This window comes from Cynocephalus volans, chromosome 9, assembly GCF_027409185.1.
Source record: "Cynocephalus volans isolate mCynVol1 chromosome 9, mCynVol1.pri, whole genome shotgun sequence".
In the NCBI taxonomy this organism is placed as follows: domain Eukaryota; kingdom Metazoa; phylum Chordata; class Mammalia; order Dermoptera; family Cynocephalidae; genus Cynocephalus; species Cynocephalus volans.
In genome coordinates, this window is record NC_084468.1 from 130,305,252 (window position 1) to 130,323,258 (window position 18,007).

The 18,007-nt window shown below is 36.4% G+C and overlaps 1 protein-coding gene across 2 annotated transcripts in view; it reads right to left on the reverse strand.

Annotated features, from left to right (window-relative positions):
* PRMT9 (protein arginine methyltransferase 9) overlaps window positions 1–17,665 on the reverse strand; it is a 36,202-nt gene extending 18,537 nt beyond the window's left edge. For both annotated transcript variants that reach the window (XM_063108116.1, XM_063108115.1), the window contains exons 1-8: window positions 17,302–17,665; window positions 14,710–14,858; window positions 11,464–11,700; window positions 10,739–10,906; window positions 8,085–8,187; window positions 6,875–6,981; window positions 2,332–2,524; window positions 547–730 (exon numbers count right to left, since the gene is read on the reverse strand). In XM_063108116.1, the coding sequence (XP_062964186.1) occupies window positions 547–730; window positions 2,332–2,524; window positions 6,875–6,981; window positions 8,085–8,187; window positions 10,739–10,906; window positions 11,464–11,700; window positions 14,710–14,858; window positions 17,302–17,490 (1,330 nt within the window). In that variant the 5' untranslated portion in view covers window positions 17,491–17,665. The remainder of the gene's footprint in view (window positions 1–546; window positions 731–2,331; window positions 2,525–6,874; window positions 6,982–8,084; window positions 8,188–10,738; window positions 10,907–11,463; window positions 11,701–14,709; window positions 14,859–17,301) is intronic.
* Between the last annotated feature and the right edge of the window lie 342 nt (window positions 17,666–18,007).

The window sequence follows — 18,007 nt, forward strand, 5'->3', positions numbered from 1 at the left end:
ATTCATGAATTCCCTAAAACCACAAAACATTGTGCTTAAATGAGTGTGTACACTGTTATAACCTGGGGCTCCACAGACACTCTTTAGGTATAAGAATTCCTGCACTAGAAGCAATACTTTTCCAATACTTTACATAAAATAATAATAATAATAATAATAATAGACAGCATTTCTTGTATCTACTGCTAACTAATAAAAATTAGAGTTGAAGAAATGATTTAATGATAAGTATTTCTGAATTGTATGCAGCAGACTTGTGTTTTAGTCTCCCTTCTTAACTGCATATGCAACAGTAATCCAAAAAGTTTGTGGAAAAATAGAATTGAAAAATAATACGAGTCTTTCCATGAACTTTCTGAAGTACCCTCATATCAACTATTTAAAACTACTTTTGAAAATGAAAAATAAAATGCTAAAAAATTTAACCAACCTCCCTTGACTGAAAACTTAATATCAAAAGTAACTTTTTTTTGCTACTGACTTGAATGCTTTGAGGATTAAAGCAACAAGTTCTTTAAAAACCAACAAAAATTAGACAAGACCTACCTGCAAGGTCCTGTACAGGGTAGACAGCCTGTTCCCAACATGTTTCCTCACTAGGACTTGTGGATAAACTGTGTTCATCATCAAGATGGAGCACAAACCAAACCACAATAGCATCTAGTATGCCTTCTTTAATAACAGGAATACCAATCTTACCAGGCTTTTTAGTTGCAAGACTTTTTAATTCCTGAGAAAAATGTAAAAGGAAAGACAGGATTTTATACACTTTTATACATGCCTCAATATCATACCACTTTCCATCTCTGAAGTTCTCAATCCTGTCCAGCACCCTTAGGAAATCAATATCTTGGTACATCTATAACCATCTAGGACACACTGAATAAGATGTTTTAACCTACTATATTAGAATACCATGCAGCTGTAAAAAAGAATGAGGCAGATACACACTACTTGTGTGGAAAGAAGCCCTTGATTCACTGTTGAATGAAAAAGGCAAGAGGCAAAGCAATAGAGTTTGGTTTTATTAAAAAAAAAAAAAAAAAAAAAGAGTACGTGTGTGGGTACGTGTCTGTAGAACAGAAAAGCAAGTCTGGAAAAATGCACTTCAAACTAGTGACCTGGAGAAAGAATGGCCAAGATTTCAAAAGGAAGAAAATACTAGGACTTTTTTTTTTCCCCTTTCTATACTTCTTTGTTGCTTGAAAGTATTAAAAAGGCAGACATTTTAAGGTGTGCGTGCGTCAAAGAAAAATTAAAATAAGAAAGTCTTAAAATAATAAAAGGATAGCTCTAGGGTAATTAGCAGCTACAATCCTGTTATTTCCTACTGGAATGTTATATCAGATAAGGAATGCTCTTGAAGTTCAGAAAGGCAGTTCAGCCTAAATAATCAATGCCAAATTGATGAATTAGTTCCAGACCACCTCAAGAACAACCTAGAAGTAATTAACTGGGGTAAGCTGCTATTAAATTATTAAAATCTTATGCTAAAACAACTTTCAAAAAGTCACCTATCCCCAACCAGGTTTTATCTAAAACACTTCTGTACTTGAACATTTAACCTTACTTAAAGACTTTCAGAGAAGGACTCTATGTAACCTTTCTTGATTTGGGGGCACTTTCTTTGTACAGAACATTCTCCCACCACCCACCAACACACACATATATACACTAGGGTGATCAATTTGTCATGCTTTTCCCAGAACTGTCCTGGTCTTAAAACTGAAAATCTTCTGTTTTAGGAACTCCTCAGTCCTGGGCAAACCAAGACAGGTTGATCACCGTAAGACACAAAAACCTAGAGATTTGGATTATTATTGTTCATTTCAAGGAATACTGTTAATTTGAAATGGCAGCATGACATAGAGAAAAATCAGAAAGACCTGGGTTTTAGCTTCTGCCCCTGCATTCACATGCTGAATAATCTGGGGGAATTATTTAATGTGAGCAACAGTTTCTTCATCTGTATAGCACAAGGATAATTATAATCCTGTTGCAGTATGTCATAAGAGCTCCCTAAGAACACATGTAAAAGCACATGGTACACTATATATTCCCAACAAATCCCAAAAAAGGATTTTTTTCTCTGTATTTAAAACAAGAGATAATTTCAGGAAGAAATTCTAATTACCCTTTAACCATTTTCTTTAGATATAGTAAATGCAGGGGCCGGCCCGTGGCTCACTCGGGAGAGTGTGGTGCTTATAGATATAGTAAATGGAATCTCATGGAAATTCACAAAAAAGAATGTCTTATGTATTAAGTAAATGACGCATGAAATTTGATACTCAAAAATAGTAACTGAACTTTTTTTTTTTCTTTTTTTACCTGAAGATTATTGAAATCTACTGTCATAATTTCAAAGCACTCAGTCAAACCCAAATATCCTCCTGGAACTCGACTCATCTTTTCAGTTGTATAAGGTTCAACTGTTTCTTCAGTATCTGCAGAAGAATAAGCTGGACTCTGAAATTTCACATTTGATGGAAAATGGACACCAGCAATGTCCTTAATACCCACTCTGTTGAAAGAGGGAACAAGAGGAGGAAGATGAGTGTTTTGTTTGTTTGTTCGTTTTTAGAATCAAGTAACACATCTAATATTGAGTCCAGAAAAAATAAATATAAAAACGAAATGAAACCTTATGGGCAAAGGTTTCTTAAACACAATTACATACACATACATACACAACCATTAACTATAAAAGAAAACAAATATAAATACGTCTATATTAAAATTAAGAACTTCTGCTCATAAAAAGATACTCTCTAAGAAAATAATAAGGCAAGCCACTAAGAGAAAATATTCGTAATACATATATTCAACACAGGGCTCATATCAAAAATATATTAAAAATTCCTACAAATTAATAAAAGACAAACAAAAATGGGCAAAAGATTCAGACACTTCACAAAAGACTGTATCCAAATATCATCAAAGGAATGTAAAAGAATATACATAGTTGCTGTATTTCTAATAGCCAAAAAATAGATAGAACCTAAATGTCCATCTGTAGTAAAATGGACAAACGTATTATGGTATATTCATACAATGGAATATTATTCAGCAATGGGAATGAACAAACTACACACAACAACATGAATGTGTTGAACAAAAGAAGCCAGACCCCAAAAAAGTCATACTGTATGATTCCATTTGTATGAAATTCAAAACAGGTCAGGATAGCTGCCACTCTTGCGGGAGTGGGGTACTGGTAAGTGGAAGGGGTTTATTCCTGGGGTCTTTCTAAGGTGGTGATCATGTTCTGGTCCCTGATCTGAGCACCAGTTATACAAGTATATCAACTTCATGAAAATTCTTCAAATCATAAATTTATGGTTTGTACACTTGCTATAAAAATGTTTGATTTCAAAAATTTATATTGAAGAAGCACTTCGTGAACATATTGGTAACACCATTTTGTAAAAGGAAAATACTCCAATCTCATCTCACCTCACCTCAGAGGAACTTATTTTTTAGTCTATTTGCCTTTATAAGGTTTCAGAAGTTCAAATAGTCTACTTCTAGAAATTATTTCATTATAAGATGACCTATCAAATGGAACTACTGATTTTAATAACTCAATTAAAATTCACAAGTTATAGAAATAAAAAAGATGTGACAAATAACTTCCTTTTATTATGAAATGCACAAATAAGCTAATTGTCAAAACTTCAAACAATATAGTAAAAAGTGAAAGTCCACCTTCACAGTACTCCTTGTTCCCATTTCTTCATTGTTAAAAAACTTGATGTGCATTCTTCCATACCTTTTTCTTTATATTTATGTGTGTAATACATACATATTGCTCAGACATATATTTTTAAAATTACACATATTTTTCTCTGCTCTTAACATTTTAATTTTGAAAATGACTTCAAATTTAAAGACAAGTTTTCCAGACAGTATAAAGAATTTCCACAACCTTACACCAGAGTCACCAATTTTTTAAATATTTTGCCATATATGCTTTATCACTCCCTCTCTCTCTGTATGTGAGGGGTCTTCAAAAAGTTCATGGAAAGATTCATAGTCTTTTAATTTTGAAGTACCCTCAGGTTTGTGGAAAACTAAAATTGAAAGATAATATGAATCTTTCCATAAACTTTCTGAAGTACTCTCATATCTTTTCTTCTGTACCATTTAAGAGTAGGTTGCATTCATCATGTCCATTTATCCCTCAATAGATACTTCAGTATATCTTTATTACAAATTAAGATATTCTCTTAATCACAGTATACTTACCAAATTCAATATTATCTAATCTACAGTTCGTGTTCTATATCTGTCAATTTAATCAGTCAATCATGTCCTTTATAGTTTTTTCCCCAAATACAGGATCACAATTTTAATTTAGCTGTCCTGCATCTTTAATCTCCTCTAATCTGGAACAGTTCCTTATCTTTGCTTTGTCTCAAGACAATGACATTTTTGAAGAAGATAAGCCAGTTATTTTATAGAATTGCCCCAACTTGGGTTTGTCTGAGGTTTCCTCATGACTAGATAGAGGTTATACATTTTGGATGTAATACTACATACGTGATTTGTTCTCCAAGTATCATATCTGGAGGAATCTTACTGGTGATGTTAATTTTGAGCACTTGATTAAGATGCTGTATGGTTTCTCCCCTGTATACTTACCATTTTTCCTTTTGTACTAAGTAATTGGTGAAGAGATACTCTGAAACTATATAAACACCCTGATATTCATCAAATTTCTCCACTTTGATTTGGCATCCATTTATGATTTTTGTCTGCATCTTTGCACGAAGATTGCAAATAGTAATTCTGCATCATTTTTTTCATTACTAGTCAGCATTCTACTATAAGGAACAGTTGTCCTTTCATTTATATTTATATATTTATTAATCTGCTTATTAAAAGTAGAGATCCATGGCTTATTATTCAATGGTTTTTACCCATACATCCCTTATTTATTTTGGTGCTTAAGATGTCCCAGTTTTGGCCAGTGGAAGACTCTTCAAGCATGCCCCTGTGTCCTTTTAACAGGCCCCATGATTTTTTTGTTTGCATTTTGAACACTTTCTTACTTTCTGACACAAGATGTTCCAAAATCATTTTGAATCTATCCTGCCCTAGTTCTGGATCAGCCATTGAACCAAGGAGCTATAGTTCCTTTTGGTGAGAAATGGTATTTAGAAACCAAGATCTGGGTGCTAGATGTGCTCACTGCTCCTAGGATTATACCTTTTCCACTTAACAGGATACCACGAACTTCTGTCTTTGTCTATAAATATACCTTAACTAATTATTTTGAATACTTGCATAACACTGCATTGAGTGACAGTTATAATTTTTTGAAGTTTTTTTGGTTTTTTTGGCAGCTGATTGGTATGGGGATCTGAACACTTGACCTTGGTGTTACAAGGCTACATTCTAACCAACAACTAAGCTAACTGGCCATCCCTGAAATATTTTCTATTAATAAACATTCAGATAGTCTTGTTTTGGTTTTTCCAATTACAGTATTACAGTGAACGTCCTTGTATACTCATCACTGCACATATGTATGAGTATTTGATAAATTCCCAGATGTGGAAATCGTAGGTCAAGGACAATAAACATCTTTAGTTTTGTTACAGTATGCCAAATTGAGTTATCAAAGACAAGCCCACAAAGACATAAATGTACAGATGTTTATCCTGGTTCTTAAAAGCAGAAAACTGGAAGCAACTTAAAAGTTCTAAACTCCAAGGACAACAACACTACAAAACTGATTTTAGAAAATCACGAACCTGGTCTAGCAGGTTAGCTGAGTTGGTTGGAGCACAGTCTTGTAACACCAAGATCAAGGGTTTAGATCTCTGAGCAATCAGCCACACCCCACCCCCCACAAAATGATAAAAATCACAAACCAAACCTATTAAATTGAAGAGGCTCACAAAGAAAAAGCACAAATATTTACTGATATTTTTTAAACAAAACTAAATTTATTTGCACATACACTTATTTACACAAAGTTGATATTCAACAAGTACACTCTAATTCAACCCATCTGCTAATTAAGGCCACTGTGTTTAGTCAATATCTGTGCTCTACCAATCTCTAAACATTTTTACTACCATCCTATAACATGCAAAGAAAAGAATAAGGAAAAATACACGACAAAGATGAACAGCAGTTACTTAGTGGTAAGCGGTTTAGGATGATTTTCATTTTCTTCTTTTACTCATCAATATTTCCTAAAATATTTATATGTTACTTTTACCTCTATTAGGTTATTGGGGGAGGGGGACTTCTTAGGAAAATCCTAAAATTTCATCCCACCTAACCACAAATCATTATAATATTAATGAAGTTATCAAGAAAAGGAAAATAGAAGAAATTGACTAAAACTAAAATTTATTTTCATATTGGAATTTTTTATTATAACTTTGCCAAAATGAGTCTGAACTTAATGTTTTTCTACATAAATCTATCACACAACTAAAGGATATGCAGTTACATCAAAATTAATTTTTCATTAAAAAAAAAGCTGTCTTTAATACTGGAGTTCTAGTATTTAACACAAAACAAAAAACGGGGAAAAAAAAGACCAGAGTAAGAGCTGACCCCGTGGCTCACTCGGGAGAGCGCAGCGCTGGGAGTGCAGTGGCGCTCCCGCCGCGGGTTCGGATCCTATATAGGGATGGCCAGTGCGCTCACTGGCTGAGTGCAGTGCAGGCGACACCACGCCAAGAGTTGCAATCCCCTTACCGGTCACAAAAAGACCAGAGTAAACATCATGAATTTACAGGTCAGAAAAGTATAAATCCTTACCCAAGTAAATATTCACTAAATAACCTTTGAAATATAGTGTCCTCCTTAAAATTACTATTTTTTAAGATTTACTATTTAAACAGTCACTTACCTATGATGTTTTCTTATCTCTGCACATTCTACTGCCATCCCAAATACAACAGCACTTGCTGGTATAACTTTCCCATACTTTTCACAATTACCATTTTCACCTTTGGTCTAAAAATATAACAATAAAAATTATATTATTATATGTACACAGAAACGTATATATTATAAGCTATGAAAATTAATTTTAAAAACCTAAAAACAATAAGTAAGATTAAGCAGGGTAAGGATTTTTTTTTTTAAAGTATTTTCATTGCTGTGTATATATATTTTCTACAATACACATACAGAGGAAAGAAAGAAGGAAGGAAGGAAGGAAGGAAGGAAGGAAGGAAGGAAGGAAGGAAGGAAGGAAGGAAGGAAGGAAGGAAGGAAGGAAGGAAAGGAGGGAGAAGGGAGCTAATAAGTCTGCATAGAACAAAATAGTTTTGGATATGACTTTCATTGAGAAACTGAAATCATCATTGCCTACTTGTAACATAAGTTGCTCTTCTTTTCAATCATCAACTAGCTATTTTAAATTTAAATCAATTTCTGTAAGTAATGAATTTTTATTACACGTTAATATCTTTTCATTGGGCTGGTCAGTTACTAGCTCAGTTGGTTAGAGCATGGTGGTGATAAAACCAAGGTCCAGGGTTTGATCCCTGTACTGGCCAGCTGCCAAAAAACAAAACAAAAAAATAAATAAAATCTTTTCATTCATAACACATATTACATAAATCAAATCTGTGATTTGTGAGCTACAGTAGAAGATTTCAATGAAAAATATATTTAGGCTATTATAAGTTAGTCCCATCCCATCAGTAGCCTGGGTTCAACAGGTACCTTAAAAACGTACCAGCCAGTTATCACAACACTCCCTCTTGATAATATGCCAAAATTCCAAGCAGTGGAGGCTGAGACTAAAAGAAAATACCTCCCTTTCTCAACCCAATTCAAGAATACCATAGTCAGTCCCTCCACAAAGTAACCCCAATTCCTGTGAAATCCTTCCAAGAGTATTTTTACCTGTGTACTTCATTTGGGCACATAAGTATACCTTAAATTATGTTGTTACTAAAGGGTTTTTTTTGCATGGATTTCTTTCTAACTAGACAGCATATATCTTGACAGCAGAAAATATATTTCATATCGCTTTGAAAACACACTAGGGGCTCAATAAATCTCTGCTGAAATAATTAATTCTTAATCGAGTGTTTTGTGCTTCTTACCTTTGGCTGCAAAAGTAAATGCTCCCATGCGTGAATCAAACTCTCCACAATTCCTTCTCCAAATAAACCTGCATCGACAGTTTCTGTTACAACTAGGGACACTCTATAGAATGATTTTTTAAAGATATATGTAAGTAAAATATCATGCTATTATATAAAGATGTCAAAGCTGAGAGGAGAAAGGAACAGCATATTATAGAAACAGTCCATTCATAAAAATTTTCTAACACATTTCATTTTTAATATACCCCTGAATCTTAAGGAACTTGGCACTAATGTTCCTGGAGCTCCTCTGTTCTCCACTGGCTCCTTCTCCTTGGTTGGGGGTGGGAGGGGACAGGGAAAGGGGACAACAACCTTCACTTGGCCCTGTTGCCTCCTCAGGATATTCTTTCATTGCCTAAATCCTTAAGAGTAGTTTATATCAATTACCTTCACCAGTCCCCTTCCTTAATGCTGAGCAACTGAACATCTATCTCCAATGCCCTGTAAAAATACTCTCTATCATCAATGATTCCCTACTTATCAAAATGAATATAGCTTTCCCTCTCAAAATCCAATCCCTACCTTCCATGATACTGCATTACCCATGTTTGCCTCTTACACATTGATTGTGCCTCTCTTGTCACTGCTCTTGGTTTACTCATCACTTGTGAGTCTTCACAAAACCCTGGTGCACAGAGCTCTACTCTTCTGCCCATTCTTTCTTTGTAAAAAAATTTTACTCAAAGACACACCAAAATAATATCTCCCTTCTCTGAACTCCTTTAGCACTTATTGCCAGTGTCATTCATTTGTGTAGTTAGATAATAAAGAAAAGTTTCTGGGCCGAGCCCGTGGCGCACTCGGTAGAGTGCTGCGCTGGGAGCGCGGCAACGCTCCCGCCGCGGGTTCGGATCCTATATAGGAATGACCAGTGCACTCACTGGCTGAGTGCCGGTCACGAAAAAACGACAAAAAAAAAAAAAAAAAAAAAAAAGAAAAGTTTCATGAATATTCTTTATCTTCCTTTCTAGATTGTAGGTGCCTTGAGGGCAGGAATAACTTTGGTATCCTCCCACAGTGCCTAAACCCAATATTATACATGGAAAATACTTAATATTTACAACTGCATACATTCATTTAGAATGTAGAACGTATCTCAGATCATCTAGTCCAACATCTTGAAGTCTAGAGATTTACTTTAAGGTCAAAATGAATTAATAACAAGAGTCTAAATTGAAATCCTTATCTCCTGATCCAAAGCCAGTAGATCTTTCTACAACATTATCTGTGAGAAAAATGCAGATTAGCAGATTAAATTAAGGTAATTTTGATTCATGCTATGGACCAAATTGTATTCCCCCCAAAATTCACATGCTAAAGTCCTAACCCACAATGTGACTGTATTTGGAGATACAGACTTTAAGAGGTAATTAAGATTAAATTAGGTCACCAATCCAAAAAGACTGGTGTCCTTTAAGAGAGGAAGAGACGAGACACTGGAGATCATTCTCTCTCCATACATACACACATACATTCACACACACACAGACACACACACACACACACACACAGGCACACAGACACAGACACACACACACAGACACACACACACACACACACACACACACACACACACGGCCATGTGAAGATACAATGAGAAGGCAGCTATCTGCAAGCTAGGAAGAGAACTCTCCCAGAAACCAAACTTCCTGGCACCTCGATTATGAACTTCTAGCTTCCAGAACTATGAGAAAATAAGTATCTGTTGTTTAAGCCGCCCAATCTGTGGTATTTTGTTATGGCAGCTCAAGTAGACTAAGACAATTAAGGACATTTTTTTTACCCTACAAAATGGGTATAATATCTGCCTCAACAATCTAATAGGACTTCTTTCACAAGAACAAATTTTGAGACCTCTGAAAAGTATAAGTACCATGCAAACATAAATATTATTACATATACAGAAAAAGAATTTTTAAAATCATAGTTCAAGCAATGATAGAGTAAAAAAAAAGTCCTCTTTCAATATAAACTGAATTTAAGTAAGATGAGAAGATAGACAACCCTGGGAAAGTAATAAAGCCAAGTGCTACATAAAAAACTGAATCTAGCTCTGGACCAGATAATTTTCAAATCCCTTCTTGCTCTAAAATTCCATCACCCTTGTGATATGGGTCACAGTGAGATAACATACTAAAAAGCCAAGACTTAGGATTATATTCAAAGCATTTAAAGGGCATAGGACAAAATACGCTGAGAGCTGACACTTCCAAAGCTTTCATTTTAAACAAGGATATAACAGGAAATGTCATAAGTCCACTGAGTTTGATCAGCTCATGTTTTAAGTATAATTTTTAAATCATTATTGACCACACACAATGTATTACCCATTTTTCCAAACTAGAACACGGAAAATAAGAATGGTAAAGTAACTTGCTAAAAGTCCAGTTTATTAAATCCTTTGCTATAAAATTTTCTCAAGATCTTTAAATATTTTTTGTGAAGAATATGACCTTATTATGAAAATCTGTCATATTAAACTATCCTATATCCATATGTTTACAAAATAAGGATTTTAGCATCTTTGTTTGGACTAGAAGATAGAAATGTGAGTATATAATTTTTTGAAAATAAAATTGTGAATTATAAACAGTAAAATTAGGTAGTACCTTTCAGGAATGTGTTTTGGAATTTCTATGTCAAGTGACTTCATATGTAAGAGTTTGATCTCTGCTTCCATCTTGTTTGCTGCCACCACATCACAGGCAAGTTCATACATGGTCTTGGATAACTCACAGGCATACACCAAGTTTGCTCCAGCTTTTCTAGCAAACATGCTACAAAGGAAAAAAGTGCTCTATCAAGAAAAAATAACCCATTGTATTTTTACAAATTTTACTGGAATTATGATGCTTAAACATGGGATTTTCCTTTTGTTATTTAGCACAACCATTACTTATTCTGCATAAAAAATAAACTAATATTCTTGGCTAAAAGCCAACCATACAATAAATCATGACATCCACGTATTAAGACACAATTGGCATGAAGAACACTAACAGGCTTTAACTTGAACAACTAGATTTTCCGTTAGAATGTTAACACAAAAAATACTCTTAAAATTCATTTCTCAAAATTTTAATAAGAATTTCAAAATTTTCTTAGCAGTTATGTCCAGTTCTTGATAAAGTAAAAGTGACTGATAAAGTAAAAGTAAAAAATACAATAATAGTTGTATATAACCCTAAAAAGATTATCAGAAATAAACTCAATTCTATTTTTAAATCCCAATGCTAAATATTAAATTCCAATGTTAAATTTTCTATAATTGGCAAAATCTTTAATTACATTAGTATTCATGTATATACATAATTAAAACACAATTACAACAAACCTTAGTATTCCAGTTCCTGCCCCAATGTCCAAAACACTTCTGGACCCAGAACTAACCGCCTTTTGGATTGCTGCATTATAAACCATATTCCTCTTGGTGTCATTAAGCATGATAAAGTGCCAGCGTTCCACCAACCAGTTTGCAACACGATAAAAATTCTCCTTTGCATCATTGAAATCAGGGTTTAGCTTCACTGCTTTATGAAAATACCCAGCTGCTTCATCTCTAAAGCCCATTCTAGAGTAGAAAATGACAAAGACAAAATATATTCAACCATATGCTATCAATTATAGTGCCCTTGTTCATGCCGCTCACCTAGCCTGGGAACCCTCACCAGCAACCCATATTCTACCCAACCCAAGTGGTACCTTCTTTGGGAAACCTTCTGTTAGGACTGCAATCCTCATGACTTCTTTTCTGAATCCTTGCTATTTATACACTCCAGCACACTAACAAGTACTTGACTATAAACTACAATTGTACTAAAGTATAGCAGAAGATCTTGTAGTCATTCTCAATTTAACCAACTAACTGGAACAACAATTCTTTCTGAAAACCATTCACTCTGTAAAATATTCTAATGCGTATGGCTACTAGGCTCCTTTCCAGAATGCCTGCATACCTATTCTCTCAGCAATTGAGCTGAATGATCATCAAGAGTCAGTTGTAGACTGACCAGGTTATGCCAGTTGTACTTATTATCATAATTTCATATTTTATTATCATAATTTCATGTTCTCTCAGCAACTGAGCTGAATGGTCGAGTCAGTTGTAGACAGATCATTTTATGCCAGTTGTACTTATTATCATAATTTCATATTGTAATAAAATATTACAGAAGATAAATAAATATGACTGCAAGAAGAGAACCATTGTGTCTAAGGACACTAAGCTAAATGCTCTGGAAAAAAATCAAAGCCAAGTCATCCAGATAATTGCTATTGAATTAGATGTGAGCAAATCGAAAATAAAAGATGGGGTAAAAACTATCAAACCATCTAGAACAGTGCTTCTCAAACTATCTACGGTGAAGAACCCCTCCTACTTTTTTTTAAATATCTAATTGTTTGTAGACCAACATAGTTGGATAAACTAAAAAACAAACAGAGAGAGATTCTTCAAAATAATAATGAGTTTAATTGGGAATATAACAATGCAATGGTAATGTGCATGCCATAAACTATGTGCACGCATATTCAAGGAAGTAAAAGGCAAAGAGTTTTAAAGAAAAAATGATGGGGGATTATATAATCATTGTGGAATAATTATCCTTGGCTACAGAAATCAATAACAAGGGTGGTGTCAATCCGAGGCTGGACAGACAGTTGCTGGGAAGATGTCCTCATAGAAGTATTTTTTGTTTAAGGTTACAATGGTCTTCATGCAAGGTTGCGGTTTTGCAGAGTCCTTTGTGATAAATTTTTTTTATCAGGCATTTGTGCATGAGAACCCTCTCTTCGTGGCCCTCCCAGGCTTTAGTTGTCAGGGTTTTGTTTTTTTTTTAACGCAAGCAATTCTGTTTTGATTCTGACAACTTTTCCAGGTTGTATTGCACATAATATGCAGCTCACATGACATCAAATTTCAGCAGCACCCAAACTGGTCTACACTCTCTTCAACATGAGAGTTCTCTGACCATATCCTTGGATTTAGAGTGCTCTCAATTTGCTACATACATTTCTAAAATGCTTACTCTCAATTTTCTATACTTATCTGTCATTAACCAGTAATTTGTGGCCCAGCACCAGCATATGGACCACACATTGAACAGAACTGAGCTAGTAGAACTCTTTTCATTGATACTTCACAAGCACCATTAAGCATTCTATCAATTTTAAAGAAACTTAATCAGACTATTCATTCTGGGTATGATTTAAGCAAAAAAAAAAAAAAAAAAAAAAAAATCAACACATTCTGGAACTCCGAACAGAAGACCACACTCTAACAAAAAGCAATCGCCCTATATCAAATAAGTACTCATGTTTTAGGTTAAAATTAAAAATGTTTAAAGTTAGTGTACATTACTTTTAAGTTATCTTGAAGGTAAAGCCATCCTGTTCTTATTTTGCAACTGCCATAGCACACAGTACAGTACGAATATACCGTATACAATCATCATTTGTTGAGTAACTTAGCAATGGTTTCGAAAAATTTTCCAAATATCAATGATCAATCTGTTAAGTCAAAGCTAAATATATGCCAATGCTCCTAATAATTTCCTGGGTTTGTGCTTCCCTTAGGTTTGATACTTAATATACTATCAGTTTTTTAAAACTGCAATACTAATCCAAAAGGATACAAAGCAAAATTAGCAAAGGGAAAAGGTGTGCGAGGCAAAGTGATCTTGATGTGATCACTTTGCCCTATGCACCTTTTCCCTTTGCTAATTTTGCTTTGTATCCTTTCAATGGAATAAATCACAGCCATCCCTACAATGATATGCTCAGTCCCATGAGCCCTCCTAGCAAATCACCAAACCTAGAAATGGTCTTGAAGACCCCCAATGTAGCCAGTCATCAACTTAAAGCCATCATCCTTTTTGCCTGTTCTGTGGAAGATGTATCTGGCCCTTTAATATTTTTCTGCCAGTTGGTGCAAGGGTGAGTTCTGTCAGTAAAAAGTGCTGGAGAGACAATGCAGGAGGAAAATGCTTCCGCTTCCTAGTTCCAGTGTGCTCAGGGCTTCTCCAGCACCAGGCTCCTGAAGTGCATGGTAGCCAGCAGAATCCAGTGGTCAATAGCTTTCCCCAGGACACCCCCTTCTCCCCTTGGGTGGTTTTGTAATTGAGTGCCTCTAGTGAGGCACTTCTCCATGAGGCTTTCTCTGGGACCACGGAAGGCAAAAAAAATTCCAGTAAATTCCAGAGAACAGATTTACAAGTTTCCTGGCAAGGCACCACAGTGACTTCTCTGCCATTCTGTAAACTACATCTGTACTCTCTCCAAAAACGTCTGAATCTCAGCCTAGTGGGGAGAACTCTTCCTTGGATACTCTACCTCAGCCCTAGGAGCAGTGTCTATTATGCAGTATATTATATTATATTAAAACTGCTAAGATACTACATCTTATATCTGTTATTCCTACATTGAGTTCTCTTTACTTCATACTAGCCAATCCCACACTACCCCAATACCATTACAGTTAATAATTCTTTATATTAAACCTTCCCTGTTCAACTAAATCATACCCTTGACCCAGGCTGATACAGAATAATTCTTAACAGGTAATATTGAAATCACTACAAACCTGAAGAGATGCTCCCCCATACTATTGCAAATCACTTCATCATCAGGAAACAGTTCCAAGGCCTGTTCATAGCAACCAAGTAAGTCTTGTATTCGACTGAGAGCATCAAGCTCTTCAGCCCATCTGAAGAGTGTATACTGAAAAGTTTCCTTTATGAAGAGGAAAAAAATAGTGAATTAGTTAATAACATAAAGGATAAAAGAATATACACTAGTTGAAGATACCAGAGAATGGAACGTAACTATTACTGAATAATCACCTTAAATTTCATTTAGCTTTCTTGGGCACTGTTTGCTGAATGAACAAATGCACAAGTAAATGAATTTTACCACCTACATGGCAATAATAAACAGAATCAGACAGTCTGACTGCTCTAAACTCCCTCCATTCTTCGCTGCTACTTCACACTCTACTGGTTCTCCTGCTATCTCTTCTTTACGAGCTCCTTCCTATGTTTTAGAGTTTGTCCTTGACCCTCTTCTTTTCTCATCCATCCCTAATGCATTAATTATCAACTATGTATTAATGTTGCTACATCTACATTTCCAGTCAAGTCCCTCTCCTATAAACCTCAGACTCATAAATACAACTACCTTTTAGTTACCTCAACCAAGCCCTGGATCTCCAGCCATCTCAAATCTAGCTCAATTCAAATATTTCCTGAACAATCAGTGTGCAAAGAACTGGAGTTAACACACAATAATGAACAACATAAATCTTGTTCTTATCCCCACAGAGGCCCTGTAGAGAGAAATTTAACAATTTTGAAAAAGTTCAAAATGTTCTAAGCTGAACCAATCATATTCCTGTCACACAGTATGTAAGATTAAGGTACCATTACTATAATTCCACATACAATGTTTCAAACCCAGCCAATGCCCTTTCGATATCTTTAAATCTGTCACTTCCTCTCCATCCCCATTGTTACAACCTAATCTGGCCCTTGCCAGTACAACCACTTGTTGTACTACAATAACCTTCTCACTGTCACCCTATCTCCAATTTCATCTCCATTCAGCCATTCTCCATACTACAACACTGTGGAAAGAGAGAAGTTTTAGTCATTCCAGCTTTATCATGAAAACATTTCAAATCATCTTCACAAATTTTATAAAGAATTGATACATGAAATTGAATCTTGACTGAGTTTACTTAAAGAGACACGGGGACACGGATAAGAAAGGAGAATCTAGGGTGTGAGGGTAAAACACAGATTATATGAAATAGATCAGGAGATCTACAGATAAGCAGTTGGGTGTGGCTGGAGTGTGAGTATGGGGAATAGGAGTAGTAGGAAATGAGACTCTTACAAAGTGCCAGTGCAAAGAAATACAGACTTTATTCTGCAGGAAACGGAACTAGTTACTGAACCCTACTGAATGCCAGGCATTGCAATACAAGTTTAGATATACTTTTACTACACATTAAATATCTTTAAGAGAGGTATTGTCTCTGTTTAACAAAAGAGGAAACTAAGAAACGAGAAACAAAGAATTGAAAAAGAACACTTGGATTGATCCATTTACTCTACTGCTGCCTTGGAAGCAAACTGTATCTCAGCATAACATCATCTCCTCCTGAAGCAAGCCAGCTGGTCCTCAAATTCACATTAAATTTATGTGAACTACAAAGGCCTAGGTGCTATGGACAGATGGTGGGTAGAGGATAGGGATGCTCCTAAACACCCTACAGTGCACAGGACAGTTCCCCACAACAAAGACTTGTCCCATCCAAAATGTCAACAGTGTTGAGGTTGAGAAACCCTGGCTTAAATAAACCAACGTAGCTTGCGGCTAAAAACTGAATATAAAATTAAGCTAAATCATTTTTTGAAATTTAGATTCTAAAATTACTTGGGAAAAAAAACACAACATTTCAATAGAATAACTGCTACAAATAATCCAATAATTGAAACTTTAAAATGCATCATCAATTGATGATTATTTTAAGCCATGCAAACTTTATTCAACTACAGAGACCCAGAACATTCTACACACAGTCGGGACAAATGCAAAGGCCCTGAAGCAGGAGCATGCTAAAAATTAGATATAGGGGAAGAGAGATGACCACCCGAGGCCTGATTTCGCAATTTGAGGGCCTTTGGGATGTTAATTAAGTGAGTTGGAAATTTTGAAAAAGAGAAGTGAGATCATTTGACTTTTGTTATAAAAAGCTGGCTGTGTTGGGTTGGCCGGTTTGTTCAGTAGGTTACAGCACAACCTTGCAGCACCAAGGTCACGGGTTCCGATCCCCGTATAGGCCAGGAGCCAAAAAAATGTTTTTAAAGCTGGGTGTGTTGAGAAGCCTACTGCAACAGTAGGCAGGAAGGAGATGAGATGGCTGGACCAGGGCAGTAGAGAAGAAGGTGGTGAGAAGTGGTAAGATTCTGGGCATACGCGTATTTTGAAGGTGCAGCTGACAGAATTGCTTGGCAGGTCGTGGGTGTGAATAAAAGCAAGGAGTCGAGGATGAACAGCAAATATTAATAGCAACCACCAGCCACACATCCTAGCCTCATCCTCCGCTTTTTTATTTTTATTTTTTACGAGAACGGAGGTTCTGCCAGCAAGCGAGAGGAAGAAGGTCCCTCACCTTCACGTCGTCTTTCAGCTCCGGTGCCAGGCTGAGCACGAGGAGGTAATGAGCATAGGCTGTGCCGAAGTCCTGAGCTCGCAGACAGTGTTCTGCGCTCTGCAAGGACCGTGACACCAGCTCGTCCCGGCCGGCTGCTCCGGCGCCATCCCCGGCGCCCCGGTGGGGCCTGGGCCGCGAGTTCGGCATGACAGAGTCCCCGCTCGTATGACCAAAGGGCAGATGCTTTTGTAGACAGAACGACACTGTCTCGATGCTACACTTCCATGCGACTGACAAGAGCACCGGCACAAGAAAGCTATTCTTCGACTACGGGTGAGCGCACCCGCATCCGCAGAGGCGGAAGTACCCCCCCTCCCGGCCAGACGCAGAGCGCACAACACGACGCACACTCCGCAACTGCAGACAACTGCCGGCGGCGCACGCTGTGCAAACGTCAGCGCGCCCGACGTGTGTACGCCACCGCCCCGCCCCCTCAGACGGGAGGCAAGGAGCGCCTACTGCGCGTGCGCTGAGGGGGATACTTATAACAAGACCTTTCCATTCTGTCGCTCTTCTTTTTCCCGGCTGCGAGAAAAGCTCGCTGTCTCTCTTCTGTTGCCTCCAGGAGTGTGTGGCTTCTACTGCCAAGATCCTACTATGCAAATCCAGTCAACGCAAAGCTGCATCCGTTCATGAGGATCAATCAGGCATTTGTGGTGATGCA